The sequence below is a fragment of the Chiloscyllium plagiosum genome, unplaced genomic scaffold (genome assembly GCF_037043375.1).
Source record: "Chiloscyllium plagiosum isolate Xiang-an unplaced genomic scaffold, Cpla_swu_hap1 HiC_scaffold_6, whole genome shotgun sequence".
NCBI lineage: Eukaryota > Metazoa > Chordata > Chondrichthyes > Orectolobiformes > Hemiscylliidae > Chiloscyllium > Chiloscyllium plagiosum.
The window spans coordinates 49,629,996-49,644,711 of record NW_028270144.1 but is presented as its reverse complement, the minus strand read 5'-3'; the positions used below and the strand labels follow the sequence as shown (position 1 = coordinate 49,644,711).

The 14,716-nt window shown below is 40.3% G+C and overlaps 1 protein-coding gene across 4 annotated transcripts in view; it reads left to right on the top strand.

The window, feature by feature from the left end:
• The window catches only part of dnajc3a (DnaJ (Hsp40) homolog, subfamily C, member 3a), a 74,131-nt gene that overhangs the window by 19,677 nt on the left and 39,738 nt on the right, over positions 1–14,716 (top strand). For all 4 annotated transcript variants that reach the window (XM_043691462.2, XM_087987991.1, XM_087987992.1 and 1 more), the window contains 2 exons: positions 12,457–12,581; positions 12,716–12,790. In XM_043691462.2, coding sequence (XP_043547397.1) covers positions 12,457–12,581; positions 12,716–12,790 — 200 coding nt within the window. The remainder of the gene's footprint in view (positions 1–12,456; positions 12,582–12,715; positions 12,791–14,716) is intronic.

Here is a 14,716-nt window from a genome sequence, read left to right as displayed (position 1 = left end):
AGTTCTAAGGGAGTTAGCTGAAGAGCTGGTGGTGGAGTTAGTGGTGATCTTTCAGGCATCGCTAGAATCAGGGAGGGAAAACCTCTAACATGACACCCTGTTTAAAAAGGGAGTAAGGCAAAAGATGGAAAATCACCAACCAATTTAGCCGAACCTCTGTTGTGGGTAAGATCCCGGAAGGATGAGATTTCTGAATACTTGGAAGTGTATGGTAAAATAGGACAAAGTCAGCATGGTTTTATCAAGGTGAGGTCATATCTGACAAATCTGCTAGATTTCTTCTTTTGAGGTAATAACGAGTAGGTTAGACCCTAGGCGAGGCAATGGATGTTAGCCACCTTGACTTCAAGGAGGCCTTTGGCAGGGTGCTGCACAGGAGGCTACTGAGTAAGGTAAGGGCCTTTGGTGTTAGAGGTAAGGTATTAGCATGGATAGAAGCTTGGCTATCTGGCAGAAATCAGTGGGGATAAAAGGGGCCTTCTCTGGATGGTGTTCTGCCAGGCTTGATGTTGGGGCTGCAACGTTTCACTTTATACATTAACAATCTCGATGAAGGAACTGAGGGCATTCTGGCTAAGTTTGCAGACAGTACAAAGATGGGTAGAGGGACAAGTAGCATTGGGGAGGCTGCAGAAGGATTTGGACAGGTTAGGAAAATGGGCAAAGAAGTGGCAGCTGCAGTACAGTGTGGGAGAATGTGACGTCATGCACTTTGTTAGGAAGAATAGAAGCATGGACTGTTCTGAAGTGCAAAGAGACTTGGGAGTTCTGGTCCAGGATTCTTTCAAGGTAAACTTACAGGTTGAGTCAGTAGTTAGGAAGGCAGATGCAGTGATGCCATTTATTTTGAGAGGACTTGAATATAAAAGCAGGGATGTACTCCTGAGGCTCTACAAGGCTCTGGTCAGACCACTACTGGGGTATCGTTCACCGTTTTGGGCTCCATATCTGAGCAAGGATGTACTGGCCCTGGAGCATGTTCAGAGAAAGTTCATGAATGAACAGCTTCATGTCTGAGGAATGTTTGAGGGCTCTGGGTCTATACTCGATGGAGTTTTGAAGGATAAGTGGGGGCTCTAATTGAAACATACTGAATGGTTGTTTCTGTTGTTTGGAGAGACTAGGAGCTGGAGGCACAGCCTTAGAGTAAAAGAAAGACTTTTAGAATGGAGATAATGAGAACCTTTTCCGGCCAGAGAGTGGTGAATCTGTGGAATTTATTGCCACAGAAGATTGTGGAGGTCAGGTCATTGCATATATTTAAAACTGAGACAGGTTAGAACATAGAATTATACAGCATAGTACAGGTCCTTCAGCCCTTGATGGTGCTCCGACCAGTGAACTTAGTCTGATACCCATCTTACATATGGAGGATGATAATAGAATGGTGTATGTATGTCCATTGCCCATTTAAATGCCCTTAACGTCAACGAGTCTACTCCTATTGAACAGACCATTCCATGCCCCTATTACTCTGAGTGAAGAAACTACCCCTGACATCTGTCCTAATTCTACCACCCCTTAACTTAAAGCTGTGTCCCTCGTGTTAGCCTTCACCATCCGAGGAAAAAGGCTCTCACTGTCCACCCTATCTAACCCTCTGATTATCTCATACATCTCGATTATGTCACCTCTCAACCTTCTTCTCTCCAACGAAAACAGCCTCCGTTCCCTCAACCTTTTGTTGTGAGATCTCCTTTCCATACCAGGCAACATCCTAGTAAATCTCCTCTGAACCCTTTCCAAAGCTTCCACATCCTTCCTATAATGCAGTGACAAGATCTGTGAGCAATTCTCCAGTTGCGGCCTTGCCAGTGTCTTGTACAGCTGAAGCATGAACTCTGGTTTAGAAACTCAATTACCCCTGCCAATAAATGCCAACATATACCATATGCCTTTTAGCCACCCAGGGTTGATAGGATTGTTAACTTTCAGGGATTTATGCACCTGGAACAGAGATCTCTGTTCATAGACACTGCCAAGAATTTTAACATTAGCCCTGTACTCTGCATTCCTGTTATTTCTTCCGAAGTGAACTACCTTATACTTTTCCTCATTAAACTTTATTTGCCAGTTCTCTGCCCAGCACTGCATTTTATCTATGTCCTTTTGTAACCCACAGCATCGTTCGGCACCATCCGCAATCCTGCCTACCTTAGTGTCATCTGTAAATTTACTAACCCATCGTTCTACGCCCACACCCAGATCATTTATAAAAATGACAAACAGCGGAGGCCCCAAAAACAGATCCTTGTGGCACACCACTGGTAACTGAGCTCCAGGATGAACATTTCCCATCAACCAAGACCCTCTGTCTTCTTTCAGCTCGCTAATTTCTGATCCAATTCCCTAAATCACCTTCAATCCCGAAACTCTGTATTTTGTACAGCAGCCTATCTTGTGGAACCTTATTAAACACCTTACTGAAGTCCATTTCCACGACATCAACCGCTTTACCTTCGTCCACCTGTTTTGTCACCTTCTCGAAGAAGTCAATAAGGTTAGTTAGGCATGACCTACCCTTCACAAAACCGTGTTGACTATCTCTAATTAAGTTACTCATTTCCAGTTGTTTATAAATCCTGTTTCGTAAAACCTTTTCCAAGATGTAAGGCTCACTGGCCTGTAATTACCAGGGTTGTCTCAACTCCCCTTCTTAAACCAGGGAACAACATTGGTTATCCTCCAGTCTTCTGGCACTACTCTTGTTGACAATGATGACATACAGATCAAAGCCAAACGCTCTGCAATCTCCTCCCTAGGAAAATCAGAGAATAAATCCTATCCGGCCCAGGGGTCTTGTCTATTTTCTGATCTTCCAAAATTGCTAAAACCTCTTCGTTTTCAACTGCAATGCCATCTAATCTAGTAGCCTGTATCTCTGTATTCTCACTAACATTGCCCTTTTCCAGTGTAAATATTGAAGGAAAGTATTCAGCAAGCGCTTCCCCAATGTCCTCATTAAAATTATTGATTTTTAAAAAATTCTCCGGTAGCACACAGCATTATATTAGCATGGCTTTCCTTGTTTAAGATAAAATTTGATTATTTGGCTAATCAATTATCTGAATGAAATAGCGCCTGTCCATCTCATTTGGATAATCAAGGCTCCTCTGTATTGAGTTTCTGTGGAAATGCAACATAGGTGTTTGAACAAATGCTGTTCGGCCAGCATTAAGTGTTCAATTTACATTTTATTAAATGCTGTTAGTTCAATTGCAGAACAGTCAACAGCATTTAAGGGGAGGGTAGAAAAGTACATGAAGGAGTAGTGAATGGGGGTTATAATATTAGGCTAAGATAAGGAAAGATAAGAGGAGACTCCAGTGGAGCAGCAACAGCAAATGGCTGACTTCAGTGCTTATTATCCTGTAAAACCTATACAACTGAATTAATTCAAACTTGTACTCCTAAAAGAGATGTGCGGGATTCACAACTTTTACTTTTTTATCAAAAAGTTAGCCAAAAGAGGCAGGCAACAAGAATGGAGTCAACAAACCTCTAAGTAGGGCAACAAGTGCATGGAAGAACCCATCACTTCCATCTTGCCTACTACCCTGATTTCTTGTCCTTTAACTATTTCTTCATGTTCCTGCATCATCATCCTGAAATTCTGTACTCAACACTATTGTGGGATGACCTGCTCATATACAGCAGCAATTTAAGGCAACACACCATCTCCTCAAGGGCAATCATGGTATGGCCTTGCCAATGGCATCCACATCCCAAGAGCAAAATTAAGTGCAGTGCAACAGTCAGCAGGTGCCCATAATAAGCTCCTCTAAACTGTATTCATTGCCAGCCTTGTAAATCCCCCTTTGGGAATAACCGCAATACAGTAATTCACAAGCACTGTTCCTGATATCTATGAACACCTTTGAATCCTAAAAAAGGTTCAGCAGTTCACAAAAATATTCTATGATGAAAAGTTCTCTTCTTGTTGCCCAATGTGAACGATCCACTGGCAGAAGTAATTTTCTAATGGCTGTCTGCATTCTAACTGCTCCCTCTTTAACTTTCCTGAGATTTTCTTCCACTTCATTTTTTTTTTTAAAATGCAGTGAGGTGTGGTAAGAATTGCTATCTTTTCTCAGTTTCTTTATTTCATTTTATGTATTTCTACATGAAACTGAAAGAAACAGTATGCTGGAGAGTTCTACTGCTACTGACCCAGGGCAGCCATTTCAAATCAGTAGAAGTTTTGACATCTGTCTACAGGAATGGACTGGAAAAGTTTAGTTGATGTTTAGTCTGTTGTTGATGATGCATCAAGACGTGTTTTTTTTTCCTCCAGTGTTAATTATGTAAATATGCTCAGTTTCACATTCATAGCTTTATTCAATGTTTTGCATTTTCCTTGACAAGTTTAGTTAGATACAATGCCAAATATTGCCCTTCAGAATTTTCAAGATTTGCTGCATCGAAAGCAGGAAGACCAGCATTTTTTTGATGTCACTCAATATGTAATTGAACTTAGTTACAACATTGTGCAACAAAAATGTGTCTTAAAGTTTTAGGCACATCAAAATAGGCCATGAAAGTTCAGAATGTGCAGGCATAGGATTGAACTGAACACAGTCGAGGATTTTGAAAATTTAGGGGGGGGAAAAAAAGCATTTTAGAAACTATTATACATTACTGGAGCATTCAAGTGGCATGGAGACTGAGTTAAACAGGCAAGGGGACTACAGTGAAACTATCAGATGCTTTCAAATTTCTGCTCCCAGTAATAGAGCAGAGGGATGAGGATAGATGGTTGCAGACAAAATCAGAGCAAAATTCCACCACACTTGCAAAGTAAAGGGCCATAACATCTGTTTTAATTATGGAGATGAATATTGTCTAAGACTAATGGAGAACTCACCTGCTCTTTCTGGGATAGTGCAAAGTGATATTTTATATCCACCCCAAAGGTCAGATTATTTACTGTACTATCTTCTGGATGAGATCTCTGACAAATGAAGCAAATGTAGCATTTCTGCAGAGTACAACATTAAAGCAGATTCAGTGCTCAAATCTGATTCGAAGCTTTGGATACACAACTTTCTGATTCAAATACTACCAGAACCAAGGTTGAAATGCACAGATGAACAGCTCAAATTATTAAAGTAGAAATTTTTACAATGAAATATTTTCTTTTCTTTCCTCTACGTGAAAATAAATTACACTGGGAAATGTTACCTCTTTCTATTCATTTACTGAATGGAGTGTCAGTGACAAGACCATGAGCATTAATTTGTTCATCCCTAACTGTCCTTTACTGAAAAGTTTGTTTGTGCTTTTAAGAGGATATTTAAAGATCCACTACATTATTGTTGGTCAGTAGTCACATTTGAATAAAGGCATATTTCCTTCTATGAAGGTTCTTGAGTATCAAGGGTTACTGGGAGAAAGCAGGAGAATGAGAAACTTATCAGATATGATTGAATGGCGGATCAAACTCTGGGCTGACTGGCCTAATTTCTGCTCCTATGTCTTATGGTTTTGTCCAAGTCATGAATATATATTGTAAGTAAACGCAGTCCAGTACTGATCACTGTGACACTTTACCAATTATAGTTGTAGGGATGGTTGGGCTTGTGCTCCATGGAACTTAGGAGGAGGAAAATGTCATGTTGGTGAAGGGAGAATACTTACTCAGTTTGCAAAGTCTAGAACCAGCAGTTAGAATCTCATGGTACAGGTTAGATATTTAGAACTGATAACAGGACACATTTCATCACAAAGGGTAATGCACAGTGGCCAGCACTGCTGCTTTACAGCACCAGAGACCCAGGTTCAAAGTCACTCAAGTTTGGAAGACTGTGTACTTTGCGTGGTAAAAACAATGACTGCAGATGCTGGAAACCTATCACCTTCATCTCCTTCCCCACTGACCTATTGTACTCTATGCTACTCTCTCCCCACCCCCACCCTCCTCTAGCTTATCTCTCCATGCTTCAGGCTCTCTGCCTTTATTCCTGATGAAGGGCTTTTGCCCGAAACGTCGATTTTGCCTGTCCTCGGATGCTGCCTGAATTGCTGTGCTCTTCCAGCACCACTGATCCAGAATCTGGTTTCCAGCATCTGCAGTCATTGTTTTTACCTCGTTGATTTTAACCCTACTGAGAATCCTCTTGCAAGGATGCCTGCCTTGAAGAAGTTTTCCTCCTTTCTCTACAAGAATCTCAGGGAGTCTCTCTCCCACTGCAACTCCCAGGTCATTTCCTCAGCCCTGAAGCTCTTCAACCATGTCCTGAAACAAACTCGCTACCACAGCCACATTTGCTTCCTCCGACCTGCCCAGCTCCTTTTCCACCTATCCACTCCACCCTCTCTTCCCTGACCTATCACCTTCATCTCCTTCCCCACTGACCTATTGTACTCTATGCTACTCTCTCCCCACCCCCACCCTCCTCTAGCTTATCTCTCCATGCTTCAGGCTCTCTGCCTTTATTCCTGATGAAGGGCTTTTGCCCGAAACGTCGATTTTGCCTGTCCTCGGATGCTGCCTGAATTGCTGTGCTCTTCCAGCACCACTGATCCAGAATGTGTACTTTGCGTGTTGTCCCTATGTCTGCATGGGTTTCTGCTTCATGCTCTAGGTTCCTCCCACAGTTCAAACATTCAGCCATGCTGAAATTGTTTGCAGTGTCCAGGGGTGTGTAGGCTAGGTGGATTAACCAGAATAAATGCAGGGTTATGAGAATACGGTATGGGGTGGAAATGATTGGGATCATCTTTGGAGAATCCATGCAGATTCCACGGGCTGAATGGCTTCTTCTGCACTGTAGGGGTGCTATGATTCTTCGAACCTATAGTATCTGAAAATTCCCACTTATCTCAACTCTCTCTTTTATTAGTTAACCAGTCCTCTATCTATGCTATTTTACTGCTCATAACCATCATCTTCACTTATAAGCTCTTACCTTTATTAAATAGACTTGTCATGCTTTTGGAAATCCAAGTATATTACATCTACTGGGTCTCCTTTTATCTGTGCTACTTGTTACCACCTCCACTCTAGTAAATTTGTTAGGTACGATTTCCCCTTCATGAAACCGTGCTGACTCTGCTTGATTCTTATTATGTATTTCTAAGTACCTTGCGATTCTACTCTTTATAATAAACTGTAGCGTTTTCCCAGTGACCGACGTTAAGCTAACTGGCCTAAGTTATATTTTTAGTCTCCCTTTGAATAAGGGGGGTTAACTCTCCAATCCTCTGGGATTTTTCATCTTCTATCTCCATATCAACCATAGATCCATTAGTTACCCCAGTACTTTCTCTTGTGATAGCTATCACGTTTTAGTTCAGCTTCTTTGTACCCAATACTCATGCCAGTGTTCCATGAAATCAAATTCATTCTTTCCATGTCATCTTTAAATTTTAAGTTATACATTTAACTCTTACTTTATTTACCTTGAGCCAGTTTACCAGTGAGTCTGGTAGTAATCCAGAGATGATTTGGAGGATCTGCTTTTAATTTACCTCCTCAATATTCTTAGAATCTCCCTTCCTTCCAGTCCTATATTATTAGTACCAACATTCACAATAGTAATTGGATCCTTTTCAAGATCCCCTCCAACCCTTCAACGATATTCTTAACCATACTATTGTCTGTAGCTAAGCCTGACTCAAAAGGTGATGTTGCTTGCCTGGTGAGGGTTATTTCCCTAACTGTGCTGCTTTCCATCACTACTGTGTATTTACTTCCTGCACTTTGGCTCCTTGTTCCATGGTCAGTTTGCTTATCGTCTGTTCTCTCGTTCACTCTGCTTACAACAATTCATAAATGTTGGGCAATTGCAGGGACAGTGGCCTCCCTTTGAGTCCTCGTATTTGCCTCACTTGCAATCTCAATGTGTTCTTATCGTAGATCAAGTTTGAATACCCTAATCTAAATGGTGTGACTGTCGAGGTAACTTTCCCTCTTTGCTCCAAGAGACAATGTATCACAGTATCTGAGCTCAGATTAGTGCCTCAACTCTAATCTGAAATTGCTGAAACTGCACACATTTGCTATAGATGTACTTGTGGACCATCTTTTGTGCCCAGCAATCTCCCACATGTGCCATCTGTCATATTTCAGTTGAGAATTAAATCACTCCAGTATCCCTGTTATTTATACTTGTAGAATTCCCACTCTGAATAGTTTATTGTATTTCTCCTTGATAAGCATTCATATTAATCTTGTACTAAACAAGCTATTTGTAAGAAAGGGAGGGGGGGGGGGGGTGAAAAGAATTACTGGACCTAGACAAACATTTTAAACTAGAAATGCTCACCAGTGAGTTTTTTTTTCAGTAAAAAGCAAACAACTTTTTCCTTCCACTGAACTCCTTGAGATGCTTATATCAAGATTCTAGCTCCCTGAAAAGTGACAACACAAATGGTTAATGTGGTAAAGAAGGCTGATTGCATGCATGCCTTCTTCGCTCAGAACTGAGTATAAAAGTTGGCAAGTCATGTTGCTGCCGTACAAGATTTTCGGCCACATTTGGAGTAGTGTGCACCGTTCTGATCGAAGGAGAAGTTGGACAAACTTGATATGTTTTCGCTAGAGTGTTGAAGGACAATCGAACAGATCTATAAAATTGTGTTGTGGGTAGTCAGTCTTAGTGCTAGGGTGAAAATGTCAAATACTAAGGGGCATAAGTTTCGGACAAGAGGGGAAGAGTTTAAACTTGTGTGAGGCAAGTTTTTAGAAGGTGGTAGGTGTCATAGAGTCAGCAATTTGCAGCACCGAGACAGGCTCTTTGGGCCAAATTGCTCCATGCGACCAAAATGTTCATTCACGTTAGTCCCATTTCCCTGCACTTGGCCCTTTATCTTTTAAACCTTTCCCGTCTGTATTTGTTCAAATACCTTTTAAAATGTTATTAAAATATCTGCCTCAACCACTACCACCGGCAGCTCATTTCAATTGTGTATCAAGCTCTGTGGTTTTCTTTAAAAAAAATTGCCCCTACGGTTATCTTTTTAAAAATCTTTCCCGTCTTGCCTTAAACTGGTGCCCTCTAGTCCTCTATTCCACCACCCTAGCTTGTCCAACTTCTCCCTATAGCTCAGACCCTCAAATCCTGGCAATATCCTTGTAAATTTCTTCTGCACTCTTTCCTATTTAATAACATCTTTTCCATAGGAGAAAGTGAGGACTGCAGATGCTGGAGAGACAGTTGAAAAGTGAAGTGCTGGAAAAGCACAGCAGACCAGGCAGCATCTGAGGAGCAGAAGAGTCGACATTTTGGGCATAAACCCTTTATCAGGAATGTGGAGGGGGAAGGGGGAATAAGATATAGAGCATTGGGGAAGGTAGCTGGGAAGGTGATAGGTGGAGGGTAATCATGATAGGTCTGTTGGGAATATGGAGTGGATAGGTGTGAAGAAGGATGGACAAGTAGGACAGGTCAAGAACACAGTGCCAAGTTGCAAGGTTGGATCTGAGATGAGGTGCGGCAAGGGGAGATTTGTAAGCTAGTGAAGTCGATGTTGATGCCATGTGGTTGAAGGGTCCTGAGACACAAGATGAGGCATTCTTCCACCATTTGTCGGGTAGCTTGGAGTTGATGGTGGAGGAGCTCAGGACTTGCACATCCTTGGAGTGGGAGGGGGAGTTATTTCATGTGTGTCCCAGAGATGCACAGTGGAGGAGGCCCAGGACATCTCTAGGACACACCAAACAACCCCTATGGCCGACTACCCCAAGGACATGCAAGCCACCCAACAACTAGAGGGAGAACCCCCCTACTTCTGCCTTTTGGGACTTTTTCAACCACACTGCATCAACATCAATTTAATTAGTTTCCAAACCACTTTCTTCTCCCCACCCATCCCAGATCCAACCCTCCAAATCAGCACGGTCCTCTTGACCTGTCCTCCCTGTCCATCTTCCTTCCCACCTATCCACTCTAAGCTCTCCACCTGCATCCACCTAACCCCTTTCCAGCTACCTTCCCGCACCACCCTCCATTTATCTCTCAGCCCGCTTTTCCATCCACATCCCTGATGAAGGGCTTAACCCCTGAAATGCTGACTCGCCTGTTCCTCACATCCTGCTTGACCTCCTGTGCTCTTCCAGTGCCCATCGTTTTCAACTTCAACATCCTTCCTATAGCAAGGTGACCAAAACTGAACCCCAATCCTGTATGACTGCAACATAACTTCCCAACTTCTATGCTCAGTGCCCTGACTGATTAAGGCCAGTTTGCCAAAATCCTCCTTCACTGCTCTACTTTCAGGGAACTGTGAACCTGAACGTCAAGGTCCCTGTGTTCCACTACACTCCTTAAGGTTCTACCATTCACCATGAAACGTCTGCCTGATTGGCCATTTGCCTTTTTTTTTTTTTGGCCCACTTCCCCAGCTTATCATGGTCCTGCTACAATTTCTGATAATCTTTCTCCAGTTTTCATGGTCATCCCCAAACTTATCAGACCACTACATTTTTCATTCAAAACTTTTTTTATATAAGTGACATATATTGAGAACATATCTTGCACAGCACCACTAGTCACAGATGTCCAGTCAGAGAAATACTCCTCTAGAATTATCCTCCCTTCTATGATTAAGCCAATTTTACATCCACCTTCCTGACTCCATGAATCCCTTGTGACTTAATCTTCTGGACCAGTCTGCCATGAGTGGTCTTGCCAAATGCTTTAAAGTCCTCGTAGACACCATCTACTGCCCTCCCCAGTTAATAATTGGCATCTCTCCTCCAAAAAGAGCAATCAAGTTGACAAGAACTCCCCATCTCCAACATAAAGCAATGCTGACTATCCCAAATAAATCAATTTTTCACAGTGAGTAAATCTTCTCCAACAGTTCCCTACCACTGTAAACTCACTTGCTTATGTTATTAGATTATCTCTGCCCTTTTAAGGGAACAAAGTTGGCTATTCTCCAGTCTTAGGACTTTGTGGCTGAAGAGGATACAAGATTTCTGAAGGCCTCCGCAATCTCCTCCCTGCTTCCTTCCACATCCTGAGATCCCATTGGGCACAAAGGTCAGTCCAAGATTAGATCTCCTGATGTATGCAAGTAATTTCGGGTGAATAGCTGGCGTCTATTGCACCTCGAGTGCTTGCAGGATATATCCAGAATTATAGCACCAAGGTCAGTAGATGGAGTTAAACTATAGATCAGTCACAATCAAGTTCACTCCAGTTCCCTTATTCCTGTGATTTCTATTTATTTAATTCTCTGTTTTGTTGGCAGATGTTTAGTGAGCATCCATGCTCAACATGAAGTAGACACCTGGGTTTAAGTTCTCGGATGGATTTTGCTTTTTTACAAAAAGCTTGTCTGCCATTTAACACTTGCAAATGGTTTCATTTTTGGTCAGGATATTGCTGATGTACACTTTTTTTTAAATTTAAATTGGGTCAGGCAGCATCCATGCAATGAATAAGTTTCTAGTTGATATTTTTTCAACTTAGTGCATTGATTATCATTGTGTATGTTTGCATAATTCTAGTTTTCAAATCAGTTATGATTGTAAACATTAAATCAGTCTATGAACCTCCATTACTCTAAAGAGAGCAGCGCTATTTGCTGTAGTCTGTGTACGTTTGAAATTCTTTACTCTGGTTCCATTGTAGTAAATCTTTAAACTCTTGTCATTCTTAAATGTCAAATCTAGAATTGAACACAAAACCTGCTGCCTGACTATATTTCATAAAGGATGGGAATGACTTTCTTTAGTTTTTTTAAAATCAAAGCACAGAATCTATTTTTGGTTTTTGTTTTACTGTCCTCTTGCTTGCCTTGCCATCTTAGGTTTGTGTGCATAAATTCCCAAGTCTTTGTTTCTGCACTTGAAAATTGTATATTTTTGTTCATTTGTGCTCCTTTTCATGCTTCCTGTAAACTATTACTTTGCACTTTCCATTGTTACCTGTCTATATTCTTAAGTCTATTATGATCCTTGATTATTATAAACTGAGTTTTGTCATCTGTAAACAATATTTGTTGAACCTAAGTTCAGGTCAACAAATATATATATATATGAAATGATCACTGGCCCTCATCCTGATGTTTGTTTGTGAAATGCATCATTGTATCCAGTCTTAGTTTTCAACAATATTCTGCTTGCTGAAGTTCAGTAGTTTTGCTGCTTTCTTTTAAATACTTTAATTTGCTACCTGGTCAGCATATAGACATTCAAAAATATTATCACCATACAAAAACTTCACTATCTTCCTCATTCTCCATCAATTTGCTCAGCTTCTCACTGTGGTGCATTCTGCTGTTAGTATACAAGAGGTGTATATGCATTTAAGATATTTTGTTACTGACCCAAGTTGCTGTTTTGAAGACATTGCAAATTGTTTACTGCTATAGCACAGAAATCTTTCATTTCACATGTGGCTTGTCTTTTTATTGAGAGCTTTGGTTTGTTAGTGTATTTAGGGCGGGGGAGGGGAGCGGGGAGTAGACTTTTTGGTGCAATCATGATTTTGTTTTCATTTACAGATGGAGACCCAGATAGCTATGTTGCTTATTACAGGCGAGCCACAGTCTATTTAGCTATGGGTAAATCAAAATCTGCTCTCCCAGACCTGAGTAAAGTTATTGAGCTGAAACCAGACTTCACATCTGTAAGTAACGTTCTATTTAATGCTGTTTATTACTTCTGTTGAACAGCAAGATGGTCTTGCACAGAATTGTGCTGATGGTAATGCCATATGTTTTGAATAAGTAGACTTAGAAATGATCTTTTGTTACACTTCAGGCTCGGTTACAGAGGGGAAACTTGCTGCTAAAACAAGGGAAGTTGGATGAAGCAGAAGATGACTTCAAGAAAGTGGTAAGTTTGTGCAAACATAGACCATACTGCCTTTTAGTTTTAAATTTGTTGCGTTTGTGCACAACTTTTACCACATCCATACCAGTTTTTAAAATCACTTGGCCTCCGCACAGTGTTTATCCTTATTGTCACCCAAGCATTGAATAATTTAGAGGCACTTTTTTTTGAAACCTGCCACCAAAAACTCTATCTTTGGGGATAAATAAACTGCATTTCGAGTATCTTTCACCATCACTGCAACTTCAAAGTTTGAAGATAATTTTAAGTACAGTAATTGCTTTACTTAAATATTTCAGCCATTTTTTACTTGGCAAGGTTCCAAAACTAACTGCTAAATTAAAGATGTTTTTGTTTTGCTATTTGAGGAATAAATGCAAGATTCTTCAGCTCCTTTGGTCTTCAGATACTGTTGTGTCACTTATGTTGTATGTGGCTATTGAGTAAGTGTGTATTTCCTCATTAAACACTTTGTTTGAAAATCTACCCATGGGCAATCCTAGTTGTGCTCTAGTGTCTAAATTCTGAGATGGTGCTACTATTCGGCCAGGACTAGTGCATTGGCCAAATTGGAGATGGTGTTTTAAAGATCTTTTACTCTTCATCCTTGTCCCCCCAGTATTCTAGTTTACTAAGTAAATAAAGACAAATTTAAATTAAAATTGCATCCTTCACACACCACTCCAGTGGCCTAAAAAAAATTGTATCAAGAAAGAAAACCTTTTAGTTTTAGAAGTTTTGTTATAATACAACCTTTTGTCCCTGGGGTAACTGCCTTAAAGATTGCACACTGTTTAAGGTCTTGCACCACTGTAAAGATTGGATCTGTCCCAAGAGCCTGCAATTTTTCTTCTTTCCACTGCTTTATAATTAACTAATGGCTCATAAACGAATGCTCTGCATGCTAAAGAATTCAAGTGCAAAATTTTCTTCTCGTTCTTCTGCCAATTTTTACCTTCAGTCTCTGCCTGGTTACCAAACTTGCTGAAATCATGAGTAGTGTTAGAATTGTGTGTCTCATGCAGTTGCAATTCTTCATCCAAGTCCAAAAAGCTTCCAATTGCTTGATTTAAGAGAGAACTTCATATTTTCTTCAAGATTATCTACTAACTTTGTTTTATTTCTTCAAGTTAGCAAATTTGTATGGGTGCTGGTTATTTGCATTTAACTTCATATCTTGATCTATCATCCATTTCTCTTGTATTTATACAGCTAATGTCTCAGACCTTCATGATATTATGATATAGATAGATGCTGAATTAAATCGGCCTCCTTGCCTCTGTATTCCCAACACAGTAAAATTAAAAGCCTCAAGGACCCTAAAAGTTAACTTGTATGGTTCCTAATGACTTTGAATAATCAATATTAGACACCAGCTTTCTGTCTTCAACAAAAGACTTAAGTCATTGTATTGTTAATAAATTAAGTGGAGCAAAGTTGAACAATTAAGTAATCTAACTCAATGCTTTTAAACCTGATGACCTTAGTTTCACACCCATTCTCACAATATTTAGACAGACAAACCAACAGTTGAGGGATAATTTTTTTTGAGAAAAATAAAAATAACAACTGGCCAGATTACTTATGCAACTTTCATAATGTGCTGTTTCATAAATACATAGGATGCCTCTTGATTTTGGTTTTTCTGAAGGTGTTTGTTGGTGCCACCTTTTTGCAGTTCTTAATGTTTCATAGATATATGGTGTAATACTGCACAAATTGTTCCTTCACTTAATTTATCCAAAATAGTACTAAAGTTTTTTTTTTAAAGAAGCAAGTACTAATTTAGTATTGGCCAACCGATAAATTCAACAGTTACAATGGTAGGCAGGCATTCCAAAGGTGAGTTCAAATCCCACCATGGGAACTTTCAAATTTGAGTTAATACATCTAGTCATTTATGCTTCAGCACAGGATGAAATTACCATT